We start from the raw sequence: 9616 nt of genomic DNA, 5'->3' as shown, positions 1-9616 counted from the left end.
CTAATCCCCTTAAGGATGCTGGAGATTACGGCAGCATCTGGAGAGGGAGGGGGTCGCGCCCCCCCCCCCCCCGCGTGTGTGTGTGTGTGTGTTCCCCCTTCCCCCAGGGATGTCCCCAAGGGTGAGGCTGGACCAGCGGGGTGGCTGCCACAGTGAGTGGGGTGTGGGGAGAGGATGCTAATCCCCCTCCTCAACCCTGCAGCCCCCCAGGACCCCCCCCCCAGCTGTCCCCAGCTGCGGGGGGGGGGAGAGAAGCAGGTATTAAAGCAGGAGTCGTCTGCTTGGGAAGCAGATAATCCATAGGGAATCGACCGCTGAAAGCCTATTAAAATACACCCAGCTGGTGACCCCTGCCCGGGCAGGGGGAATTAAACCACCCTTCTGCCCCCACCAAAGCTGGGAAGCCCACAGGGCGGGAGGGGGGGCTGTCACCCATGTCCCCCTCCCAAGGAAACGAGACGCAGACAGGGCTGGCAGAGGTTCCCCACGTTGGAGCTTTATTTGCCGGGGAGGGGGGGCCAGCATGAGGCAGAGGGGGGGTGACGTAGGGTCGTGGGGGGATATACAGTCCCCAAGCAGCGGCAGGGGGTCACCGGGCTATAACCGGCCGCGAAGGGACCGCAGGAGCATCTCCAGCTGCTGGTCCAGGGACACCGCGTCCCCGTCGTTGGTGATCACCCAGTCGAAGGCCACTCCTTGGTCCAGGCCACACTCGGACTCGGCATCATCCACCCCTGGGGAGCAGCGGAGCCGTGGGAGCCCCCGAGGCGCGTCAGGATCCGTCCATCCCCCCATCCATCCCGCCCAGAGCTGGGGGGACTTTATCCAAACCCCCCAACCAGGGGCTGGTGCCGGTGGAGCTGTGCCTGTGGGGCAGCTGCCGTGCCGGCACAGCCTGGTTTTGGTGCCGCACTCGGGGCAGCGTCGCTTGGTCACCCACCAGCCACAAAGACCCAGTTCCTCCTCTTCCTCGTCTCCTCGCTGGCCACCACCCGCACGGTCTGCACCGCAGCCCCATACGCGGCCCGGAACCACTCCACATCCGAGAGGCGCCGCGTGTCGCTCACCACCTGTGTGAAGGTGCCGTCAGTGCCCACCCCGTGCCCCTGGCCCCCCACGGACCCCCCAGCTCACCCACACTGGCTTGCGCTGCCCCCCGCCACTGCCATCCTGCAGAAGAAGCCGGGGTCGGTCGTGGCGCCTCTCTCCTCGCCCCAGCGGATCATGTCCTGCCGGTACAGCTCCTTGTAGGCACTGGCGTCCAGGAGCCGCTGGAAATCCAGGCCATGCTCCTGCGGGAAGAGGAGGTCAGCGGGCACCGCATGGCACAGCACGGTATGGACGGCATGGCATGATGCGGCACAGCATAGCACAGCACGGCACAGTGTGGCACAGCGCAGCATGGCATGGCATGGCATGGACAGCACAGCATGGCACAGCAATGGTGCAGTGTGGCACAGCGCAGCATGGCATGGCACGCATGGTGCAGCACGCCGTGGCGCAGCACAGCACGGTGTAATGTGGTGCAGCACAGCACAGCACGGCATGGCACGCTTGGTGCAGCACGGCACAGTTAAACGCAGCATGGAATGGCAAGAAATGGTGCAGCATGGCAGAGCACGATGTGGCACGGCATAGTGCGGCACGGCGTGGCACGGCTTGGTGCAGCGTGCCATGGCTCAGCACAGCATGGCGTGGCGTGGCATGGCACAGGTAAGCACGGCATGGCATGATATGGCGCAGCATAGCGCAGCGTGGCACGGCACAGCGTGGCTCAGCGTGGTGCAGCGTGGAATGGCACAGCATGGCACAGCTCAGCACGGCGTGGGACGGCATGGTGTGGGACATGTTCTGGCAGGGCTCAGCGTGGTGTAGCGTGGCACAGCACGGTGTGGCGTGGTGTGGTGTGGCAGGGCGCGGCAGGGCGGCGGTACCTTGGCATACTGCTCCTTGAGGGGCCCGGAGAGGCGCAGGATGGTGCAGATGTCGGGGCCCAGCCTGTACGGGAGGGGTCAGCGGCACCGGGCGGCTCCACCCGGGCAGGTCCTGGCCTCCCCACCCTCCGGTACCGGCCCCGCCCCCCGGTACCGGCCCCGCCTCCCAGCCCCGGCCCCGGCTCTGGCCCCGCCTCCTCGTACTGGCTCCACCCTCCGGTACCGACCCCGCCGCCCCGCTTCGGGCCCTCCTGCCGGTACCGGCCCCGCCCCCCGTTCTGGCCCCGCCCCCGGTACCGGCTCCGGAGCTCCTCGGCCACGAAGTCCTTCCCCGACTTCCTCTTCCCGCTCAGCAGCAGCACCGCGCGCGGCGCCGCCATCCGCCCGGCCGGCCCCGCCCCGGCCCCGCCCTTCTCTCCCCCCCCGCGGGGCAGCCGATGGTACGGCCCGGGCAGGGAGGGGCGGGGCGCGGCGCCGCTGACTCCGCCCCCCCGGCAGGTGCCCGCCTCACAGCGCCCCCTGCAGGGCGGGGCCGGCACAGCGCCGCACAGCGCGGGGAGGGGGAGGCACCCCAAAACCCGGCTGGGGCGGGGCACGGCGCCTTCCCCCCAGCACCCCCTGTGCCACCCAGCACCCCCCTTTCTGCCTCCACCCTGTTATGCCCCAGAACCCCATTTCCCCCCAGCACCCCGTGTTCCCCCCCAGCACGTTGTTTCCCCCCACAGCACCCCCCTTTCTGCCTCCACCGTTCCCCCCCAGCACTCCCTGCTTCCCTCAGCACCCCCATTCCCCCCAGCACCCCGTGTTCACCCCCAGACCCCCGTTCCCCCCCAGCCCCCCATGTTCCCCCTCAGCACCACATTTGCCCCCCCAGCACCCCATTTCTCCCCCAGCACCGTTTCACACCCCACACCCTGTTGCCCCCCCCAGCACCATTAATCCCCCGCACCCCATCTGCCCCCCCAGCACCCCCTTTCCCCCCCCCATTTCCCACACCCGCACAGCTCAGCCCAGCAGTGACTTTATTGCCCGGTGACAGCATCACACAGTGTGTCTGGCTGGGGCCCCCACGGTACCTGGCCCTGGGGGGCACAACGGCAGCCCCCAGACCCCCAAAATGGGGACCCCTTCCCTGGGGGGTGCTGGGTGAAGGCTGGGGGGGGGGGGGGGCAGCCACCCCAGCACACTACGGCACAACCCCCCCAGTTCTACCCCCCTGTGCCGTGCTGCCGTGGGGCTCTCCGCTCCTTCCCCGCCGCGCTGCAAGAGAAGGGGGGGCCATGATTCATGATCGGGTGACAGGGCTCAGCCCCCTGCCCCCCAAACCCCTCCAGGGACTCCCTGGCACCCCTCGGCCCCGGCTTACCCGCCGTAGTGCCGCAGCACGTACTCCTCAAAGCCATCGGCCGCCTCCTCATTGCCCCGCTCCCGCCGCGCCACCTCCTCCAGCAGCTCCTCCACGTCATCCACGAAGTCCACGAAGCGCAGGTGGTCGTGGGCGAAGGCCCCGTCGGCCCCGAAGGCCCCGTCCAGCCGCGCCGCCAGCCCCTCGAAGTGCCCCCCCCCAGCCCAGCCGCCCCATGAAGGCCTCCAGTAGCTGCAGGAATTGCACCTTCTGCACCGGCTCCAGCGCAACCCCCAGCACCTCCTGCCCCTCCTTGCGGGCGCAATCGGCCACCCCTGAGCACCCCTGCGGCACCCCGGTACCGGCTGAGCGGGGGCAGCTCGTGGGGACCCCACTGCGGGGGGCCGGGAGGTGATTTCCCCCAGGCTTTGCCCGGTTTGTGTTCCCGGGGGGGCCGGGGCTCCTTGCCGTGCTTGTGGGGTTTGCCGTGTTCCCTCCTCTCCCGCTCCTGTGGGGCCCCCCCGGTGCCGTGCCGCTTGTGCCGCTTGCTCTCCTTCTTCTCTGCCTTGAACGGCTTCTTCCAGGCTCCGGGAAAGGGCTTGGACCCCCCCACCTCCAGCTCCCGGCCTAGGCGCTGCTCCAGGGTGTTCAGCTCCTCCACAAGCCCCCCGAGATCCCCAGTGCCCCGTGCCCGCTCCAGAGCCCCCACCAGCTCCCGCCGCACCGCAGCCAGCCGGTCATGCCACCGGGCACCCTCCGGCCACACCGCATCCTCACCAAGGGCCGGGGCGCCCGCACTGGGAGGCTGCTCTGCCTGCCCAGCCGGTGGGCTGCCCGGTGGTCCCACAGCCCGCAGGCGCTGCAGCTCGGCGCGGGCATCGCGGAGCGTGGTGGCCTCCTGCTCCAGCGCCGCGCGCAGCCGCGCATTCTCCACAGCCAGGCTCTGGTGCTGCGCCGCAGCCGCTTCGCCATCGCTCCTCTGCAGAAGGGCGTGCAGCTCTTCCTTCTGGGCCTGGGGGGGCAGGGGGGGTCAGTGGGGTGGAAGTGGGAGAGCGGCATCAGGATCCAGCAGCCCGCTTCTCCCAGCCCGGCCGCGCTCGCCCACCTGCAGCTCCGCCTGCATGAGCCGGATCTCCTGGTTCTCCTTGGCCAGCTTGTCCAGGAGGAGGCTCACGGACTGCACGCTCTGGGGGTCCCCGGCGTCCGACGGTGGGGGCTTCTGCTGCGAGTCCTGGGGGAGAGGAAAGCTGGGAGCCCTGGGGGGGGCTGGGGGCACTGCCTCCCCTTGGCCAGCTCAGCGGTGCTGAGCCCCGGCTGCGGACCACCTCCTTACGTTGCCATCAGCAAGCAGCGGTGACTCCGGGTCCCTGGCCGCTGTGTCCCGGCTCACCACGCTCTCCACCGGGCCTGGGGGGGGAACAGGGTCAGGGGGGAACCGGGTGGGGGTGCCCAACCGTGGTCAAACGCCCGGGCTGCCATGGGGCCGCATTCTGCCCGACCACGACAGTCCCCTGTACTCACCATCTGCCGCATCATAGATGCCACCTGGGAAGAGGAAAGGACAATGAGGGGGATGCCAGGACCTACCCCTGAGACCCCCACCCTGCATCTGGGACGCCCCCTCACCCAAGACGACCAGCAGCCCCACAGCCACCAGCGCCAAGGCGCCCAGCAGGTACTTGCTCATGCTGAGCCCATCGTCATCACCGGCATCCAGCGTCTGCCGGCGCAGGGCAGGCGCGGGGTCCGGCGGTCCAGGACGGGGCTCGTGGCCCTGCCGTCGCCGCAGCCCCTCCGTGTCGTCATCGCTGCTGGTGCAGCTCCCCTCCTCTGTTGGTGGCCCTGGGGAGGGACGGGGGGACCTCCAGGGAGGGGCTGCGCCCCAGCACGGCCCCCCCCCGGCTGCTCGCCTGCCAGGGCCTGACCTGCTTTGGGGGTGTCAGGGCAGGGCCCCGGCTCAGCGTCGGGCTCCTCCCGCTCGCTGCCATGTGGCACACTGGGCTGTGCCGAGTCAGCTGGGGTGGGCACGGCCCCGGGGGCCCCACACTCCTCCGGGTCCTGCGGACAGAGGGGCTGGGGTGTTACATGTCCCCATGGATTGGGGGGACGTCAGCCCCCCAGCCCCCCACTCACCCCCTGCCCGCTGCCCTCGGCACGCTGGCTCTGGGCGGGGAAGGCGGATGCACCGTCGGTGGCTGCGGAGAGGCAGAGAGCAGCAGTGAGCTGGTGACACCGGGGGGGACACCGCGTGTGCCCCCATCCCCGCGGCTGCCACCTACATGGGACAGCGTCCTGGGTGCCTTCCTCCAGCTCCTCATCCTCAGCCCCTTGGGAGGTCGAATCCTGCTGCGGGCCCACTGTGTCGACGGGCAGACCCTGGGAGAAGATTGGGGCGGGGGGGGAGGGGCGCAGGTGACACCTTCACCCCGACCACCGCGGGCCCCCCTGCGGCTGCAGCTGGGGGCAGAACGGGGGTGCCCCCAGCCCACACCTCACTGCCCGCCAGCACCCAGGTGCTGTCCGAGTCCCGCCAGTCTGATTTCTCTGCCATGGGGCTGGTCCGGAGCCACCTGCGAGGAGACGGATGGACAGACAGACGGGCGGAGGGAGGGAGGGAGGGATGGACAGACGGACAGAGGGATCGAGGGACAGATGGAGGAAGGGAGGGACGGACAGATGGAGGGATTGAGGGACAGGCGGATGGACAGACGGATGGAAAGACGGACAGACAGAAGGACTGAGGGACAAAGGGATGGACAGACGGATGGAGGGGGGACATGGACAGGTGGATGGAGGGACAGACGAACGGAGGGAGGGAGGGATGGACAGATGGATGAAGGGATGGATGGATGAAGGGACAGAGGGACGGACGGAGGGAGGGATGGACAGATGGAGGGACTGAGGGACAGACGGATGGACAAAGGGATGGACAGACGGATGGAGGGACAGATGGATGGAGAGACAGACCAACAGAGGGATTGAGGGACAAAGAGATGGGCAGACGAACGGAGGGGGGGACGGACAGACGGATGGAGGGATGGATGGATGAAGGGACAGAGGGACGGATGGAGGGACAGATGAACGGACAGATGCCGGGACAGACAGATGGAGGGAGGGATGGACGGATGGCCAGACGGACGGACAGGACCCGGCTCCCAGCACGGCCAGGGTTTGACCAGGAGAGCCGCAGACCCCCCCGGCTGCCGCAGGGAGCGGCCCCGCTCAAAGCCCCGGCAGGACCGGAGCCCCCCGGACCCCCCCGGCAGCAGCTGCCACCGCGGGGTATTTTTAGCCGGGTGATGCCACCCGGCAGGTGGACGGGGACGCGGGGCCCGGCATGGGGACACCACGGCCCGGCACGGGGACACCGGGAGCCTCGCTCGGGCTCCCGCAGACCCGGGAAGGCGGGGGTGTGTGTGTCTCGAACAGCCCCCGCCGCCCCCCCCCCGGGGACCCGGAACCGGCCCGCAGGGAGGGTGTCACAGCGTGTGACAGCCCCGCCGCTGCCAACCCCCACCCCCGCGGTCGCAGCAGCGGGCGATGCCCGGTCACACCGTGCCCGCCGCCCCGCTGCGCACCCCCCGGCCCGGGGCCGGCCTCCGCTCCCGGTACCGGCCCCGCTCCCGGTACCGGCCCCGCGGGCTGCACCGCGCGGTCCCCGGGGCAGGCGGGGGCCTCTGGGGGCCGCCCGGTACCTGGTGGCGCGGCCGCGGTCCCGCCGGTAACTTTCCCCGGTCCCTCCGGTAACTTTCCCCGGGGCCGGTCGCCGCCCTCGGGAAGGGGCGCGCACGTGACGCCAACAGCCAATGGGGGCAGGAGGCGGCCGCCGCCGACCAATGGGACGGTACGGGGCGGGGCCACGCGAGGACCCGCCGGTACCGGACAGCCCCCCCCCCCCCCCCCTTTCCCCTCCCCTCCCCCCCCCCCGACGGGAGCGGAGCCAGACACGGACACGCGCGTTTCAGAATTTTATAGCGACGGTACAAAAGTTTCCATTAACGATCGGATAAAATTGAGGGGGGGTGGGGGAGGGGGGGTGGGGCACCGGGACCACCCCGGGTACCGGAGGGAGGAAGAGGCGGGGAGCACCGGAGCACGGGGAGGGGGGCACCGGGACCACGGCACAGCCTCCAGGGGAGTTATAGATGGCGGTGGGACCAGATTCCCCCCCCCCCCAGCAAGGGTATTGCTACCCCTCCCCCACCAGGCAGAGCTGGGGGGCGCAGGGTGGCACCGGGAAGCCTCAGCCCCCGAGGGCCGGTGCACCGGAGCCGGAGCCCCCCTTGCAGCAAAGGGTTGGCAACGGCACGGAGCCTGTGGTGGGTGCCAGCAGCACGAGGAGCTGCAGCCAGTGCCTGGTGCCGTCTCTCTGGCTGGCGAGGGGGGGGGGGGGGAGCAACAGCTACAAAAAAAGGGGGTTTGGTCCTAAATTGGTGGGGGACGCTGTACACGGTGGCGGGAGGGCGGCTCAGCCGTCATTGGCGGCCACCAGTTGTCCCATGCCCTCCCGGACGTAAACCGACTGGATCTCCTTCGTCTTCAGGCAGAAGTCACAAGCCCAGACGGCGGAGGCCTCGGTGGTGAGCAGCCCGTAGGCGTTCTCCGTCATCCCCGTGCACTCCCGGTGGAACCACTTCTGGCAGGAGGCCTCGCACAAGATGGCATCCTGGTCATCGTTCACTTCGTTGCGGCAGGCCCCGCAGGGGTACACCAGCCCCGGTGGCGGCTGGTGACCGGACCCGCCGGCCGCCTTCCCGGGGGGGGGGCGGCGGGAGGCTGTTGGTTTCGGGGGTGCCGGCGCCACGGCCGGCGCTGTTGGGGGCGAAGCCAGGCTGCGCCCCGTTGACAGCGGCAGGAGAGCCCGAGTGCTGCTCCTGGGCGAAGGTGCTGGGGGGCGGGTTGAGGTTCTTGCCCCCCTCCTCGCCGCCGGCGGGGAAGCCGGGATCAGCCCCGGGGAAGGGGCTGGCGGTGGGGGGCAGGGGGGGCATGCTCTGCCCAGGGCGCTGCATGGGTGACTGTCCAAAGAGATTGCCGGGCTGGCTGAAGCGCTGAGCCACTGCCGGCCCGCCGGGAGGGTTGAGGGCCGGCCCAGGACCCATGTCCCCCCGGGGGGGCTGCCCCATGGTGGGGGAGATCATGGGCCCGAAGCCCCCGACGGGCCCCTGCATCAGCTGCCCCATGGGGGGGCTGAAGTTCTGTCCGAGGGGCTGGCTGAAGGGCTGCCCGGGGAAGCTCATGCCCCCGGGCTGGACGTAGTTGGGGTTCTGGGGGGGCATGCTGAAGGCCGGGCCGATCTGCCCGGGGGCGAAAGGTGGGGGCTGCCTCCGCAGGGGCTGCGGACCCCCGCCATAACCGGGGGGCACCTGTGGTGACATCCCCCCCTGGACGCGGAAGCCGCCGAAGGGCACCGGGCTGCCCAGGAAGGGGGCGGGGGCTGCCCCCACCTTGGGGGCCCCGAAGTCATCCTCGAAGGGGTTGGAAGCCACCAGGTGGTCCACCATGGGGGTGGGCGGCGGGGCGAACTCCGAGAGGTGCGAGTAAGCGGGACCCTGCGGGGAGAAGGCGGCGGTCAGGGCTGCGGCCCGTCCCGGTGCCGGTCCCGGTGCCACCCGCAGCCCGGCCCTACCTGCGTGTTGGATTTGCGCCGCTTCTTCTCGGGGCTCTTCATCTGCAGCCCTGCGGGGACAAGCGGGGGCCGCGTCAACCCGGGGCCCGGGCCCGCGTCAACCGGGGCCGGCCCGGCCACCCGTGCTCACCTGCCTTCCCCTGCTTCCGGCCGGGCCCGCTGGCGGCGGCGCTGCCCGCGGGGTGCGGGGGCCCCGGCGGGGGCGGCGGGGCCGGGACGCCTCCCTCCAGCTTCTCTGCGTGCGGGGCCGCCATGGCCCTCACTGCCGCCGCAGTGCCATAGCCCCGCCGCCGCTCCTCCGCGCGGCGAGCCCCACCGGAACCGGAACCCGCGCGGGGGCCAATCAGCGCGCGCGGAGGCGGGGCGTGCGCGCGTGGGAAGTACCACAGCGCGCTGGCGGGGGTGGGACCGGGGCGGACCAAGCGCTGCCCGCTGGGGGGTGGGTAGCGGGGAGAACCATACGCACGGGCCTGGGGGAAGGCGGACTGAACCAACTGCGGCGCGCGGGGGAAAGCGGCACGGCCCGTGTGCCGCGCCCGTAGGGGAGAGAGGGAACGGACCATCGCAAGGCCCTCGGGGGGGGGGGGGGAAGGGGGGGAGGGGAAGGAGGGGCGAAGGGCCCATGTGCCGAACAGGGGGCGCCGCCGCGAGCCCCGTGCCCCCCCTCACACGAGCCAGGGACTAGAGAAATACCAACTTTAATACCAACCG

At 70.8% G+C, this 9616-nt stretch overlaps 3 protein-coding genes across 3 annotated transcripts; all 3 read right to left on the bottom strand.

Annotated features, from left to right (window-relative positions):
- Positions 1-471: 471 nt before the first annotated feature.
- Positions 472-2509, bottom strand: PMVK (phosphomevalonate kinase). Its single transcript, XM_056322471.1, is given in 6 exon segments — positions 472-734; positions 941-1070; positions 1135-1146; positions 1149-1292; positions 1935-1998; positions 2232-2509. Coding segments are annotated over 6 exon segments (570 nt in total). The 5' UTR covers positions 2315-2509; the 3' UTR covers positions 472-597.
- Positions 2510-2939: 430 nt separating this feature from the next.
- PBXIP1 (PBX homeobox interacting protein 1) lies at positions 2940-7068 on the bottom strand. Its single transcript, XM_056322458.1, is given in 13 exon segments — positions 2940-3194; positions 3301-3497; positions 3499-3633; positions 3635-4291; positions 4385-4510; positions 4613-4686; positions 4801-4824; positions 4906-5121; positions 5205-5337; positions 5413-5474; positions 5559-5655; positions 5771-5849; positions 6975-7068. Coding segments are annotated over 12 exon segments (1833 nt in total). The 5' UTR covers positions 5831-5849; positions 6975-7068; the 3' UTR covers positions 2940-3142.
- Positions 7069-7240: 172 nt separating this feature from the next.
- On the bottom strand, positions 7241-9252 carry PYGO2 (pygopus family PHD finger 2). Its single transcript, XM_056322462.1, is given in 4 exon segments — positions 7241-8050; positions 8052-8828; positions 8906-8955; positions 9036-9252. Coding segments are annotated over 4 exon segments (1254 nt in total). The 5' UTR covers positions 9160-9252; the 3' UTR covers positions 7241-7747.
- Between the last annotated feature and the right edge of the window lie 364 nt (positions 9253-9616).

This window comes from Falco biarmicus, chromosome 19 (genome assembly GCF_023638135.1).
Source record: "Falco biarmicus isolate bFalBia1 chromosome 19, bFalBia1.pri, whole genome shotgun sequence".
Classification (NCBI taxonomy): domain Eukaryota; kingdom Metazoa; phylum Chordata; class Aves; order Falconiformes; family Falconidae; genus Falco; species Falco biarmicus.
This window is presented reverse-complemented; position numbering and strand designations above follow the sequence as displayed.